The 17,063-nt window shown below is 43.0% G+C and overlaps 1 protein-coding gene across 2 annotated transcripts; it reads right to left on the reverse strand.

The window, feature by feature from the left end:
* Positions 1 to 1,405: 1,405 nt before the first annotated feature.
* On the reverse strand, positions 1,406 to 7,856 carry slc2a6 (solute carrier family 2 member 6). Of its 2 annotated transcripts, none has more exons than XM_086154986.1 (9): positions 7,627 to 7,856; positions 7,049 to 7,221; positions 6,609 to 6,705; positions 4,838 to 4,937; positions 4,265 to 4,458; positions 3,806 to 3,981; positions 3,391 to 3,686; positions 2,856 to 3,155; positions 1,406 to 1,990 (listed from the first exon to the last, which is right to left on the reverse strand). In XM_086154986.1, exons 1-9 carry the CDS (start codon positions 7,711 to 7,713, stop codon positions 1,959 to 1,961), a joined length of 1,455 nt encoding a protein of 484 aa, XP_086011112.1. In that variant the 5' UTR covers positions 7,714 to 7,856; the 3' UTR covers positions 1,406 to 1,958. The 2 variants fall into 2 exon arrangements, with proteins under 2 accessions (XP_086011112.1, XP_086011111.1); XM_086154985.1 differs by having other exon boundaries at positions 7,049 to 7,320.
* Positions 7,857 to 17,063: the final 9,207 nt, after the last annotated feature.

Raw genomic sequence — 17,063 nt, forward strand, 5'->3', positions numbered from 1 at the left:
AATTGAATTTGAATGAATTCATGAAACATCAGTTCAAGGGTGACCATCATCCTTCTGGAGCCACTACAATTAGACTTGTATAGATCTGCCACCAAGGCATTTACTATCCATCCATCTTCCCCTGCTTATCCGGAGACCGGTCGTAGGGGCAGCAGCTGGAGCAGTGCCCAACGACTCAGCAGACCCTCTTCTCCAGCACCGCTAAATAGATCTTACCAGGGAGGCTTGTGATCGCCCTGTGGTTGGGGCACATCTCCAATCCCTCTTTTTGAAAAGGGAAATCACCACCCCGTTCTGCCAGTCCAGTGGCACTGTCCCCGAAGTCCCACGTCTTGGCAAGGGAAAACTGGGTCCAGGATTGTCTTCTTCATGGAAGGTCTTCTGATACACACTTAGTCTGGTCCCTCACCTGGGACCTGTTTTCCCAGGGTGACCCTTCCGGGGGTATAATTACATTACATTACATTGCATTTGGCAGACGCTTTTATCCAAAGCGACTTACAATAGAGGACATAGGGACTGCAAATACACTTGCAAATACACGATGCACAGGAAATATACAGAACAGTAAGCTTGGGTTAGTGAGTTTTGTTTGTTTCTTTTTGACAAAGACATACACAAAGGTACACACACACACTGCATAGCCCCTGACAACATAGCTTCCAGGATAATCTGGAATCCCTCCACCACGGTAACGTGGCAACTCACGAAGGGGGCATTTACTATCATTTTTGTAATAAGCAGTGCTCCTGAAGTGATCAGAAAGATACAGTCCCATCCACTATTCACAGCCTGCCAAGTGAGATAGGCATTATTCAGTCACTTGCCCTTAAAAGTTCACTTTGGCTTTGGTAACTACAGTCAATTTCACCATGGTGCTGACGCCAAACTGGCTATACATGAATTCTGTACAGCTATTGGTAAACGGACGGCTATTCATCCAGAGGCTGAATTTATGGATGCAGGTGATCAATCACTCAAACTTTAAAACACCGCTAAAACTTCACCAGTATGTCTCCTGCAATACAAGAGAAAACAAAATACTTGGATCATGTTTTCATGCAAAATATAAACTTGTGTGTATAAGTATAAAATATGCGCCTATATATTTGTGTGTGTGTGTATATATATATATATATATATCTACAGACACCATTTTGTATGATAAAAACATGCATGTACGATATGTGTGTATATGTATGTATATATATATATATATATATATTTGCATATTTATATATACAAATATATATGTATATATGCATCTTATAAGATGTAAACCATACCTGCGACCTTGAGTGCAGGAGAAGTGGTAGACAATGGATGGATGCATATTAAACTGGGCCTCGTACTATGTAAAAACATACCTTGTCGTTATGCATTCAATACCATGCTATTCAAATAATTCACTGTTTCATAAATCTATGTTTATTTCAAATGTGCAACATACAGTCAACTGATACCGATGCAAATGTCAAGATTCAAAGTGTTTGTTGTCTTATGTATAGTCCGGAAACTTGTTTCTCCCCGGTACGTTGAAAGTCTTACTTTGCCGTCCACAGTGCATCCACATAAGTGGTATTCATTATAATGATAAACACTGTCAACATTGTGAACTGTTAAATAATCATGCATGCAAGCTGTACAAATTTACCTCAGTGTCTGGAAAAAAATATGACGGAAATTAAAAAAAAAAAAAAAAAGCCACAGTATCTCTACGGCTGCCTTTGTGGTAAAAGATAAACATCAAACGTTAGACAGACAACAGCTACCAATGCATTCTGGCAACAACTACTGGACTGATATTGTTGTCCTTTACTAATAATTATCTTTATGTTGAAAAAAATCCATGCGAGGATCAAAAATAAACAACATATTGCTAATATGTGTTTCAATTAAAAAAAAACATTTTGATTAATTCATCGACAAGTTTCTCTCTATATCCAAATTATCTGTAGTCATCGGCGCTCTTCATTCGTTCCACTTGCAACTGGCAAGAAAAGAAAAACAATAAGCAGATGCATGGTATTAACCTTATGTCTTCTCTTGGGTCCTGGGTCATTTTGCAGATTCCCAGTGACATTATCAACTACAGCATTCCTGAATAGCCACCCATGAATATTCAAGGAATATTGTATCAAGTCAATAGAACCTTGAAACTGTTAGCACTTCTGTTGTTATTAGCATGAGATTATTTGTGCCTGTACCTCCCAACCCAACTACCACCCCAGACTCTATCACACATATGCTTTCTATATACAGTATGTCCTTCTCTCTCATTATCTCTTTTTCTACCCCAACGAGTCAAGACAGAAGGCAAAGGACAGCTTTTCCTTGCCACTGTTGCCAAGTCCTGTCTCATGGGGAAATGTTGGATTTCTGTAAATCATTTATAAAATGTTGTTTGGACCCGTTTTTAATGTAAAGTGTCATGAGAAAAATGTTGTGATTTGGAGCTATATGAATAAAATTTGACTTAACTTGACTTGACTTTCTTTTGTCACTTGCCACTCAAAGGAAATACTAAAATTATTCCACTATGCAATTTGGTTATTCACATGTACAAAAAGTGAAAAAAGATCTGTATTTGGGTGTCTTTTCCACCAGTATTTACATAATGGTACCAATGTTTCCTAGTGTTGAAAAGAATGCTTTAATTTCTGAAGAAGGAAGATATTAAAAAGTGCTATTGTGAAATAAATCTATCTCATTTTGATTTTTATATTTTGGACTCATGATATAGTCAAATAAAAGAAGATAATCCTCCTATTATCATGTCTTAGATTCCTGGGGTGAATTAATATGATTGAAAAAGCATCATTGATCTTATATAAGCTTTATTGCGAGAGACTCACGATTGATGGTGAAAGTGCGTCCTGTCCTGAAATAATTTTCTATTTCCTCCAGTGATCGGCCTCGTGTCTCAGGAATGGCCACCGCAGTGAAAAGCATGGACAATACAGACACCACTGTAAAAAACAGGTAGGGCACATAGAGGCCATAACTGTCAACTACATGCGTGAAGGCAAATGTAAGTGCAAAAGCCGTCAACCACCCTACAGTCACACATAAACCTGAGGCCAAACCCCTGGCAGACAGAGGCAAAACCTCTGACATCAGCAGCCAGGTGATTGGACCCCATCCCATTGCATACCCTGGAGGAGAACCAAGACAAAGCAAATTATTATTTGTGATTGTCCTGTTATCTAAGGTCACATAGTCAATGAGATTTACTGAACACAGCAATTAGTGGAATATTTACTGAGATCCAGTAGTTAAGCGTGGATGTCTCTCCCAAACGGAGTCACACAGCTTACATTAGTAAACTGTTGTGTAGTATTGTAAAATAAACATGGTCTTTCAGCTGTGTGATTCTGATTGATGACTCACCAAAAATAAAAATTATGGTACTGATGAGGGGGATTAGGTTTGTTGAACTTGTGTTGCCTGCTTGCAAGTTATCTCGCATTTGGAAAGGGGAACCCATTTCCCAATTCATAGTGAGGTTGGTGGGACTGGGGCAAGGAGGACAATTAGAAGTGTGGTTTACAGCCAGAGTCAGACAAGACAGGAACATCAGTAAGCTTGATGTGTACAGCAGAACCTTGCGCCCAGTTCTGTCCATCAAACTGGCTGCGATTACAACAGAAAAGATGCGGACCACACCCACGATAGCTGTTTCATACCTGACAGAAAAAAAAGCAAGATCAGTCTGGGTTTAAAGACACCAGCATTTATAATCAAATGATGATTTAATGTTTATAATAATATATGATTAATAATATATATGATCCTGGTGCTCTACCGGGGCTCCAGTGAGATGTTGCTCTGGGAAAAGATTGGCTCCATGTAGACCAGAATAGGAGTAATGCCCGACAACTGCTGCAGAACACGTACCCCCACTGAGATAATGATTGGCCGGAAAAACATTGGTGTGCCCAATTCAGACAATGTGACTCTGCGCTGCATGCTGATGCTATGCTGTATTGAGATACACAAATACAAACAAATGAGTGCTGAAATATATCTCAGGTATTCTGCATTTTCTGAATTTAGTGTATTGTACAAAAAAAAATCAACACAACAATTTAGAATTTAAGTAAATCTATTTCCTAATTTTATACATTATTTGACCAAAAATAGCTACTTTTGTCAGCTTGTGTGTCAAAGGACATCACCATTTCTTTATAAATTTGTATGATGTTTAAATTCAAGTAGTCCCTTAAGTTGATCTAACAAATTAACTATGCTGTCTATCTCCCACCTTCATGGCATTGAGCTCAGCATGTGTGTCATAGTCCTTTCCCCTCAGCCAGATAAGGGCCTTTTCAGCCTCCTGCTCTTTGCCCTGAGTCAGGAGCCTCCTTGGGGAGCGGGGCATGAATACAAGCAGCACAACCATCAGGACTGTTGGTACTTCTCCTGCCACAGCTAGCCATCGCCATGAGACCACCAGACCTATGCATTGCACATGATGTTGACATTTGTACAGCCATAGCTAGAAAGAAGAATACACTGGAATAATTTCACTTGCATTTGAAGCCCTGGCTGCACTTCATTCCCATCTGTAGTGTTGACGTTTGTTTTTTCACATGTGGCCGGCTTTACTGTTGTCCTTAACATGCAAATTACTGAACTTTTCATTTTTTAAATTGTTTTAAAACTCCTTAGAAGTGTTATTAAAAAGATATGTCACAATATTGTCTAAAATGAATTGCCATTGAAATCTTCTATCAGCTTTGGAGTGTTTCTCTAGAAGCCAGTAATTCCCACAATGTTGAAAAAATCATGACAGCAACAAATAAAAGATTACAATTAGTAAAATGGTTTCACCTACCAAGAGCATATAGTGATAGGGCTCCAAACACACAAGTGATCTGAGGACAAGAACCGAGGGCCCCCCTCAACTTTTTGGGAGAAATTTCTGAGATGTATACCTGGGGCAAATAACACACAATTAACACACATGCATATCTGTAAAAATATAAATTTTATCTGGGCCATATGTCTGTTATTTAGTGGTGGAAATGTGGGCACATTAACAAGAGAGGCTCATATAACTAGTCCCTTTGGGAAATCTTGTTTTCGAAATCATAATAATATATACAAAGAATAGATGATTGTCTCGAAATCCTTGCAATTTTAGATCAGCTAAAGTTGCTAGATCAGCTAGATTGTTTACTTTTTCTTTCAGTTACTCCCTTCAGGGGTTGCCGCAGTTACTCAACTTCCACAATCTAGCCCTACTGTATGTATCTTCTTCTCTCACATCAGCTGACTTCATGACCTCTTTTATTGTGTAAAAAAATCTTTTTTTCACTCTTCCTCTTCACTACAAACTTCAGCATCCTACTACCAATATATAAACTATCCCTCCTCTTTATATCTCAAAACCATCTCAGTCTGGACACTGACCTTATCTACAAACATCTCATATGTGCAGTGCCTCTGATGGACTAATTCCTGATCCTATTCATCCCAGTCATTCCCAAAGAGAATCTAAACATCTTCATCTCTTCCACATCAAACTCTACTTGTCTTTTTTCTTTGGGGCCACAGTCTCTAAACCTTACAGCATTGCTGGTCTCACCACTGTCTTGTACACCTTTTCTTTTATTCAGATTGATACTCTTTTGTAACACACTACCCCTGACACTTTTCTCCACCTGCTCCAACCTGCTTGCACTCGTTTCTTCACTCCGTTGCTCTGGATAGTTGGTATCTGGATATCCACTCCCTGCTGCCTCACCGTTCCACCCTAGTTCCTCACATTCACACATATATATTGTGTCTTGCTGCGACTAACTTTCATTCTTCTCCTTTCCAGCGCATACCTCCACCTCTCTAGATTTTCCTGTACCTGTTTTCTGCTCTTACTACAGATCATAATGTCATCTGCAAACATCATGGTCCATGGGGATTCCTTTCTAACCTCATCTGCCAACCTGTCCATCACCACTGCGAACAAGAAGGGTTCAGAGCTGATCCCTGATGTCCCACCTCCATCTTGAACTTCTCTGTTACCCCCACAGCTCACTGCACCACTGTCTCACAGCTAGCATACATGTCCTGCACCAGTGTAACATACATCTTTGCCACTCCAGACCTCCTCATACAATACCACAGCTTCTCTATTGGCAACCTGTCATATGCTTTTTCTAGGTCTACAAAAACACAATGCAACTCCCTCTGGCCTCTCTGTACTTCTCTATTAGCATTGTCAAAGCAAATACCGCATCTGTAGTACTCTTTAGGCATGAAGCCATACTGCTGTTCACGAATGCTGACTTCCGCTCTCAGTCTAGTTTCCACCACTCTTTCCCATAACTTCATTGCTCTCGACAAAGTACTTAAAATCCCCTACCGTCTGTCTCTCAACTCCTTTCGATTCACATATTTAGTTTTGCATCATTTGTACTTCCTGATGCAACACTCTGCATTTATGCGGGCTTCAGACCGCCTCAAAAATTTGATATGATGAACTGAAAGACACAGTAGCTATTTTTGGCTCTAATGGTGATTAGATCACATTTTTGCATGGTGTCTGTGTGTGTGGGTGTGTGTGTGTTTTAGTGGGGTGTCATCTTTTATTGAACTTGTTTACCCACAGGAATAGACGCTGCTGTCATCCCCCCCGCAACACCTGTAAGGAAACGGCCCAAATGGAGCATCCACATTTCCATGGCTCCTCCCATCAGCATATAACTGTGATGGACACAGACAAAGATAAAGACTTAACCCTAACACCATACAAATACACAAACCTTAAACCCTTCCAATTTAAATTGTGTTTAGAACTGAGAGGGCACTGTGGTAGTAATCAGTGCCCACTAATACCATTTTGATTTCATATAAAATTACATATATTTTAGCAAACTGACAGTTTTTGATAGTTTTCATGCACCAAGATATGACACCATGATATAGAAAACAACTCGCACTTTCTTATTCAAACCAGGATTGAGACAAGATTTTTAGAAATACCATTCTTCTTTTAAATTTTAACACTAACATTTCCATTTATTTAGCACTATTTGGCATCACTGACCCAACTGCTGAAGGTATGGCCGACACCAAGATCGTCGGTTTCCTTCCAATCAAGTCATTGAGTAGCATTGCCCCTAGCCCACCAGCTGCTGCACCCAGTGTGTAGATGGAGCCAAACCAGGCAGCCTGTGAAGTATTCATCCTGAGTTGAAAATCAGCATCTGGGCTCTTGAGCTTTGGTATGACAGGGGAGGGATAGACCAGTGAGTAACCAAAGTTGAAGTTCCCAATGACGGCTGCAAACACAGCCAAAAACAGCCTGGAGTTATTTATCTGAAATTTCAAAAAGAGAAAAGAGATCCAGAAAAAATAGAGGTCAATCATAAAAAATTGAAATATATTTGTACATTTCCAGCCACCTTGTGAATAATTTTCTTGAATTAAAGCAAGAAATTAACAATGTTGCTTTAAATCCTCACAGCCAACTATAGTGTTTCAATGAAAATGAAGTTCGGTAACATATAAAACAAATGTAACTGAATGAGTAAAACAGTAGCTGCCAGAACAATTTCCTCTTTGTTGTTTTTACACATTCAAAGATTGCATGTTGGTGATACAACTTTTAAATAATGCTCCAACCTTGGAATTAGATGTTGGTCTTCTTTTTAACAGTGGAGTCTCTTCATCTTGGTCTGTGGCAGCAGGCTGTTGACTCTGATGAGACATATTAATCTGTAATTTAAAGGTATCTTATTGTCTTCAAGATTATCCTTCTATTTAAAGAAAAAAAATGTTATGACATGAAAACAATCCCTGTAATTAAACAAAAGGAGACAAAAAAAAGTCTGCTGTGTTCCTTCAAGGTTTCCGTAAATGCCCACAATGTTTTTATAGGCAGGCAAAAACCATTATGGAAGTGAAACCAAAAACCTCCTTTCTGTGATGTTGTGGAGGTCTGTAAAAAAGCTCCCTTATCACCAGACCATCTGCACTTGACAACACATATTTCATATTGAAGGAACAAATACAAATTGATTTTAAGGTAAATGTCACTTTTCAAATATTTCAAATATTCAGTGTTATTTAAAATAGCATTATATACAACAAATTGGTCCAATACAAATTGGATGAAAACACCCTGTAACTCCTGCGGCATGACTGAAAAGAAGAAGGGTGGGTTCAATAGAGGAATTTCCAGTCTGAGTCATGAAAACTACAGGAAAGAAAGAAGCACCGGTCAGTCTCTCAAGAGGAAAGACAAAAATATGTATTAATTAATTTATGATAGGAAAAGGCTATAAGTAGCAAAGCTCAAAAATTGTTGTATATTGTTGAGATTTTTTTTAAATATACGGCCTCCATAAAACAAGAAAATCAATATCTATGTTTTAAAATCAAAATTTAGCAATTGGCTGTTATGTGGTTACAAATCCATCCATCCATTATCTACTGCTGATCCGACACTTGGTGTCGCAGAGGATGTTTTCCCAGCTGCCATCAGGCAAAGTCGGGGTACAACCTGAATTTGTTGCCAGTCAATGAGGGCAGGGCCATATTGAGACAAACAACCATTCACTCTCTCATTCACATATCATACAGTTCCAAAAATTTTTTTTTTTTTCGAGTAACCCTCTACATAATTTTGGACTGTGGAAGGAAACCAGAGAAAATCCATGCAGACGCGGGGAGAAAAAGAAATCTCGGTACAGAAGGCCCTGCGGCAGGAACTGAACCAAGGTCCGACGTACTGTAAGGCGGAAGTGCTATACACTGCGCCGGTTGCAAAACCAAGTCACAAAAAATGTCGTTGTTACTCAATGAAAATCTAATGACTTTCTCATAAATTCCGTGTTCTATTAGTCAGTTCACTATGCTAAGTGCCAACACATATAGGTCTACATCTTTGTTTGCCACACTGATTTTCTTCCCTGAGGGCGGTGAGCCCACAAGGCGATGGCTCCACGTCGTTTATTATAACTGTGCCTGAGCAAGCCCTGTGGGTCAAGGCCCTTCTGCTAGGACATTTCGAACAACATACCCTCCTAGAACTGGCTACTGAGGATTACAGACATCCAGGGTAAGCTTAAAGTAGACCCACCACTCTTTCAAGTTGACAGGTGGCTCAAACATCTAATAAGGATATCTCCTGCTTATCACATCTAAACAAGAGGGTGACAAGACAAGAATGATAGAACCCAAACGTACAACTTGCAGCTGGTGTTAATCTTCATGGCATATAATTAAGAGCAAAAACAGATTTGGCCCTGACATAAACATGGTAACAGCGCGACCAAGAAGTCAATACCAATCAGTAATACAGATGAACATGTCCACAAAGTAAAATAGCCTGTGGTCAATGCTGAAGGGGTTATATATCCCATCTGGCATGGAAACGCCTTTGGGTTCTGCAGAAGGAGCTAGAGTGCATCACTGGGGACAGGGGCGTCTGGATTGACCTCAGTGTGCTGCCCCTGAGATCCAGTCCTGGATAAGCAGCTTGAAAATGACAATAAACCATTAAATAAATACATGAGACAATTGATTTTCATAAATTTCTGTGATACAGAACAAAAACCTTGTGGACAAAAAAGACATCACCTTCATGATTTAAAAATGATGGGAAATGTTTTTGAAACAACCCAAATACTTGCTCAGTTTGTATGTCACACAGCTCACAAACATTGTAGGCTACAGGGCAGTCCCTCACAGCTGCATTCTTGGTGTTGGTTACTCCAGGTGCGCTAACACATATTCTAAGAAGGATGTCTGGCAGAACACATTTGACGACTTGTGTTCTATCCTGCAGGTTGAAAGATGATATAAATTACTTTAATAATGGATAAATGATAATCCATAGTTTGTAAAATCTAAAAAGTAGTTAAGATGTTCAAGAAATATATTTATAAAAATGTTATTAGTTACAGTGTATAATTTCAAAATTATTCCATTCAATTCACTATGCATTATGGGAAATATATTTTCTGGTTCCTCAGGATTCCCACACTTCAGATAGCATGGATGTAAGCAAATACGTTGTTTAGAAGCTAAAATAACATAACTCTGTGACTTTTAGGTGCCTTTCTGGTATATTTTAGATTGCTTTTTTAACTTGTTAATGACTGCTATAAGCTCTTGCCAGCCATGTTACTGACATGATGTATTTGTATAACAACAAGTCAGGTTAATACAGCACCAAATCACAACACAGTTTTCCCCTGACACTTCATATTTTGTGCACGTCTGGACCACAGTCTTTAAACTCATTCACAGCAGCCCCAACTTTCCCCCAAGTGCAAGCATTTGGTAAAACTAGCAGGGGGAAAACTGCCTTTTCACCAGGGAGAGACCTTGAACTAATGTGGGCAACCTTCTGTCTCGACTGGGCAGATTAAAGAGAAACAACATGAGAGTGAAGGACAGACAGAAAGAAAGCAAGAGTGTGGTACCAGCTCCACCCACTGGTGTATATTGGAGCAGTGGTCTGCTTGTAACTTGCCAATAATCTACCACACTGCATTTATTATATGGATTTAATGCTAACGTTAAAGCCTTATATTTGAGCCAGGAATACCAAATTGTTCAGTTTGCTAGTTTTATACATTTTCTTTGCTTTCTGCTTGTTATTTCAGCTTCAGACTTAATTTTCCGGGTCTCCATTCTCATTAGTTTCACCAGCCACACTGTTATGCTTATCTGCATTGACACACAGGATGTGTAAAACAATATAATTTATTATAGTCACGTGCTACCAAAACCCATCCGTACCTCCGTGACCCGTCATAAAATACATGTACTTCTTCCAGAAAAGTTCAAGCCGGAAACAACTACAGTGACCAGTAGGTCACAGTTGGTTTATCATCCCAGAGCTTGTGCTGTAGTATGTTAAGTTCCTGGATCAATTCCCGTGCTCCTCCTAGTCTGCAAAATGTTATTGAGCAAGACAACGTACCCTTAACTGCTCGCTGGGCGCTGCTGAACACATCTTACCGATGATGCGTCAAAGTCAGAGATTATATGCACACAAGGAATTAAAAAAAGTTTTCAAAATTCAAATACACAATGATGGTGGAAGGTAACTTCTGCTATGTAATTTCAGCTCTCAAACCATTCCACAGACATTTTTGTAAAACTTTAGAAATGTCTTTTTGAGACCGGATGAAACAATATATCAAGCAAAAAGCTAGTAGAGGAAATGGATTAAACATTCTCTCAACTTCATGCCTGAAGAGATCAGCAATAATTAATCCCCAAGGGCCTAAAAGAAGAGATCAGTGAGCTGAAGATGACAATTAAACAAAAAGGACCCAAGGATTCAGTTGCTGGAGCAAATGGTTGACGTGTGGGAGCAGCATCCTCTAAGCGGGGATGCATTGGCGTATTGTCTGTCTTTACCACCAGACGTGCAGCAGGACTATCAGACATTTGCAGCTAAGGTGAATGACGTTTTTGGAAGAAAACAATTTTTGCTGCACTTCCAGACATTTGTCATTTGTCACACAAATTTGACATTTGCCAGACAACACCAACCCAAAGAGCCCCTGAAAGTTTATGCTGCAGAGGTTACTAGACTGGTATTGGAGGCTTTCCCAGAATATAGCATGCCAGCTATTGCCATGGAGCGCTTCAGAAGAATTGTTGCTGGTCTGGACCCCATTCTTCAGTCCAAATGCCACGACCATGGGGCAGCTACTCTCGTGGATGCTCTGGCTGTAGCATGTAAATCGGAATGTGCTCAGGAGGCATTAAGACCTCCACCTGTCACTGCATCTGCACATGTGCCTTCTGCTAATCCTGCTCCACAAGAGGAACTAGTCACAGCTATGGTGTCAACTAGAGAAAAGAAATCTCAGTCAGACCCATCTGCTGGACTTTTTGAGGCGGTCAAACAGTTCTCAAATGATCTGCATGCTCTCCAGCTGGACGTTTCTCAGCTGGGACGTAATCCTGTTCCCGTGGCAAAACAACACGATGAACAGAGACATCTGTGTGGCAGACAGAGATACCATCATTCCCCATCTGCATCACCTGACCGCGGTGGATACTCTGGTCCATCATCGCTCCAGATACCCCACTACTCACCTTGACAGACAATACTCACCTTGTGGTGTTTCAACGATGAAATGAGGGCGGAGGCGTAGAGGAGTTCGGTTTTTTAATTTGAAACACCAACTTGAACATCTGGGATCATCAATATATACCTGGCTTAACCATGTGCCCTGACCGTTAGTCCCGGGGGGTGTGAGACCACGCCCCTTTGTGTCCACCACACAGCCCCCCCCAAACACCCAGAAGGGACTTAGGAAACACAACTAGCCCCGAATGGGAGTCCTGATGAGTCTGCCGAAACGGCTCCTACGTCCCTCGGGCACGACAAAAGGAGGCCCCAGACGTTAGGTTTGCAGGGGCGTTGCCACAGGCTTGGACGGCGGGCGGCCCGGCGGGGTACCTGGAAAGGGGACACATCTTCACCTGCCACCCTGTGTGCTGGTTTCAACCGATCTAGCATGATGCACTCCCTATGCCTGCCCATGTCTAAAACAGAACTCTTGGTGCCTGCCTCAAGCACCCGGAACGCCCCATCATATGGGGGTTGCAGTGGCGAGCGGTGAGCATCATGCCTAACGAACACGAAACGAGCCGACACGAGTTCCGCTGGCACGAAAGATCATGGGAAACAGGGGTGGGCCGGGCCCAGAAAACCGGAACCTAGGGGTGCAAATGGCTGGGAAGGTGGAGCAGACCTCTCAGGCAAAAACTCTCCTGGCACACGTGATGGTTGACCAAGCACCAGCTCAGCGGGGGAGGCCACCTCACGATCCCCAAATGCTCCATGGTAGCGAACTCCTCCCGAGCAGTCGCTTGTTTGGCAGCGTCCAGGCGCCCAGCCCGTGCAAAAACCGGTGGCCCCACAGTGGGGATAAAATTCCCCACTTTGTGTCTCAATGAACCGGTGGAAAATGTGGGCCTCGTCAGCGTCGTAAAATCCGCCAACAACCAATGATATACATCCCCTGAAACCAAAAACTTGGCGTGTGCACGTGGCCCAAACCGCTCTATCTTGCAGAGATAGGTGGCAAAAGACAATACATCAATAAGGCAGCGGTTTGCGACGTCCACTAACAGGCCGTTGGCGCACAGAAAGTCTCTGCCGATAATGGGGGTTGTGAATGCGGCGATCACAAAGTCCCACTCAAAATGGTGGCCATCAAAGCAAACTGACAACGAACGTGAACTGAAGGTGTCTATGGCGGACCCATTCGCAGCACTCAACAGCGGTCCGCTGCCTCTGGCCCGCATGTCCTCCCTTTTCGGTGGAATCAGGCTCTTCTGCGATCCAGAGTCAACCAGGAACCTGAGCCTGGACCTGGAGTCCTTGACAAACAGCAGCTGCGTGTGACTGCCAGTGCCCACAGCTGCTACTGAGCGCCGGCTCCGCCATTTCCGCGGCTTTGCGAACGAGCAGGGCGGGACACACCGCCGTGCTCTGCTGCCGAATCGCTGGTTGAAAAAACAGAAGCCCGTTTTACGTCTCCTCGACACGGATACTTCGGCTACAACGAATTTGTCCTCGTCTTCACACACCGTTCACGAGGGCTCCGGAGTCGCACTCTGGATAAGCCTCCTCCGCCAAGCCACGGTAGTCGCCGGCGGCTAAACATCGGGAGTTCACCAGGATTGCACGCGCAGGACCCGGCAGTTGACGTACAAAAACATGTAGAAAAAGGAACCCGCCGTCGTCGGATCCCAGCAGCGACAACATGTTCTCCATAAGATCCACAGCAGACCCGTCTCCTAAGCTGGAGATGGAAAGTAGTCTGTCCGCTCGCTCCGTAGCGGACAGCTCATACCTCCGGAGTATGAACTCCTTTAACGCGGCATACCTGCCACACCGCGGAGGGTCGCGCAACAGCTCCATGGCCCGTTTCGTGGTCTGTTGGTCCAGCGCTGCGACGACCAGAAAATACCTGGCATCCTCTGACAAAACTCCCCATAGTTGGAAAATTGTCTCCGCGTGTTGGAACCAAGTGGCCGGGGCACTCTGCCAAAACTCTCGCAGCCGGACGGCCGTGACAGTCGGGTCCAGCTGAGCTGGATGGGGCGCTGCAAATGAAGTTGAATTGCAAACTTCACCTGACTCAGACATGCTCAGTTCAGGGTCACCAATGTGGTGTTTCAACGATGAAATGAGGGCGGAGGCGTAGCGGAGTTCTGTCTTTTAATTTGAAACACCAACAAAATACAACTAGAACTTGAACATCCAGGATCATCAATATATACCCTGCTTAACCACACGCCCCGACTGTTAGTCCCGGGGGCTGAGAGACCATGCCCCTTTGTGTCTGCCACAACCTACTCCTCCATCTTCACCACCGCATCGATATGATCATCATTCTGCTTACAAGCAGGATCGTTTCAGGCGCGCCAGCTCAGACAGGCGCTACTCCCCTCATTGGGCAGGGCCAGAAGGCCCATGTCGAGAACAGTCTTACGGACACACCTTCAGTGACTCTGACAGGTCCAGGTATGATTCACACCTGTCTCTGTGCCAGGCAGACATACCCACCACAAGGAGAAATAGACTATCATGTCGGCTTCACCGAAGAAGACTATCCTGGAAAAGACTGGTAGCAGATGCTGAGGGCCAAGTGTCTGCTGCTGCCGAATGTGATGCCAAACGACATAAGTCACCTCTCCCTTGTGGAGCTCCCACACGCTCTCTATTGTCTATTGTAGAGAACATTGCCGCTAAAGTCTTTTTGGACTCAGGGTCAGACATTTCACTGATTAGTGAGGCCTTTAGGATGTCAGTCCCCTCTTTGAGAACTGAACCCATGCAGCGCTCTGAGCTCTTACCTAGGGCGGTGACAGATGACTATTTAGATAACCAAGGCACACTTTCTATCACTATCAAGCAAGGTATTGAAATGTTCAACCACATAGTCCAAGTGGTCAGGAACATTGCACAGCCTGTATTCCTAAGCATGGACTTCCTGCTTTTCCACTGTGCCATACTGGATGTAGGGAAAGGAAATTTTAAAGTGGGCAGCAATGCCACTGTTCCCCTCCTGGATGCTATTGATGTGGTTCCTCTAAGCTGCCATGTGGTCACTCTCACCCATAGTTGTTCCTGCTATGTCACAGATGACTGTTCTAGCCAAGGTTCAGCCCACTATTGGTGTAACTGATCTTGACACAGACTACACAGGTGTCCTGGAACCAGGACCACCGAGCTCCAGGGCCCTGTTAGCAGCACAGACGCTAGCTCATGTACAGGCAGGGCTTACTCATGTTAGAGTACTGAACCCCAGTAATACGGAGCTCCAGGGTCCAGCTGACACCAGATTAGGTGACTTCCAAGCACTTGACGAAGAACACAAGATTGACATCTATGTTGAGGGACCTAGTGTATCCACAATTACAGCAGAAACGCAGCAACATTTTCAACAGTTGTTACTAGATATTAATCTCAGTCAGGCAGAAATTACTGAAGAACGAGAAACCAAATTCCAAGAGCAATAACATACAAACCACAATCAAAACAAACACATAATTTACATGGTTACAGTACTTTCGAAATGGATGTTTTGTCAGTATAATAAACAGAAGTATGAGCACAGATGAGAGAGAGGCCGCTCTCGCTTCCTGCAGTGATTGTGACACCACAAGGAGAGCTGTCTAGGTCGAGTGACCTACTTTGAACCCTGACTGAAGAGGGTCCAGGGAATTGTTTTGCTGGAGGTAGTGAGAGAGTTGGTTAAAGACTCCGTGCGCAAGCGTTTTTTGAGAGAAAGGGTAGAAGGGAGACGGGTCTATATTTTTTGACGTCACATGAGTCAAGAGATGGTTTCTTGAGTGGAGGGGTGACCCTCGCAGACGTGAAGGCAGATGGAAAGCAGCCTGTCTGGAGGGACGTGTTGATGAGGTGAGATAGGAAGGGGAGAAGGACTGGTGCTATGGATTGTAAGGGGGGGGGGGGGTAAAATGAACAAGTGGTCGGGCGGCTGGAGTCTCATTTCTCCCAGCCAGAGGCCGCGCTGGCTCGGGGTGTATTCGACCACAACATATCTTTGCACCGATGCCGCTGTATCTTCTGCTGTGAAGTGCCGGCACTTTCTGTCCAAATGGGAAAGCAGTGCACCTCATGGGGCCAAACGTCCAATTCCCATGCACACTTGCAGAGATGTGTCTCAACGAGGTGATACAGCGCTCGGGGTGTCCACTGAGAGGTAGGTACATCGCTGAGTGGCGCTTGCAGGTGGACAGGAGCACTCTGTGTGGTTTCATGTCCACGGCAGCTCAACGCACAGCCGACTGCTGCTCGACAATCGTGGCATCACTTAGAAGGGAGAGTGCAGTTGTTGTTAGCGGAAGAATGTACTGGGTGTCATGTCATATTTGTCTTTAGATAATGGGATGTGACGTCATGTGGGTTGGGGTTTCACACGGACACCTTTGAATGTTGTACAATCCCCCTGAGGGGTGATGGCTTCTGACTTGCGGCTCTAACTAGCAAGCCGCGCTGTTCAAATGTTTGTTCCCTCTCAGTGGTATGCAGCCAGCGAGGTATGTGTGTATTTTATGATGATTTTTATGTATGATTCCTTTGACATTTTTGTATTTTTGTTAGGGTGATAGGGTTGTCTGTTTTTAATGTGATATGTTACTGCTTTAATAGTTCGATGGTGGATTCAAGATGAATTAAAGAAATAAATATCCATCAGTAACTGAAGAACTCTGCCTAGCGTGTTTCCTGGAGGGGAGTGACAACAAAAAGTATAAACAGATAATACATATTCACAAGCAAACATGGCTAAATAGAATCGAATGTCAATGATACAAACGGGCTTGACGGCATAAGGACATTTGTTTTGTACGCAATCAACAAGATTAAAGGCTTGTGAGACATGTTGAAAACAAGAGAAAAAAAAGATAAATAAATAAGGAGGAAAAGATAAGCAAATAAACAAAATTAAATTGAAAAAAAAAGTAAATAAAATAAAATAGATAAATAAATGGCAAGGGGAATACGATATGTATTTGGCTCGGTGGTTCTGTTGAAATCCAGGGAATACATT

The sequence above is a fragment of the Fistularia commersonii genome, chromosome 11 (assembly GCF_037954325.1).
Source record: "Fistularia commersonii isolate RoL2024-O1a breed Wild chromosome 11, RoL_Fcom_v1.0, whole genome shotgun sequence".
Lineage (NCBI taxonomy): Eukaryota > Metazoa > Chordata > Actinopteri > Syngnathiformes > Fistulariidae > Fistularia > Fistularia commersonii.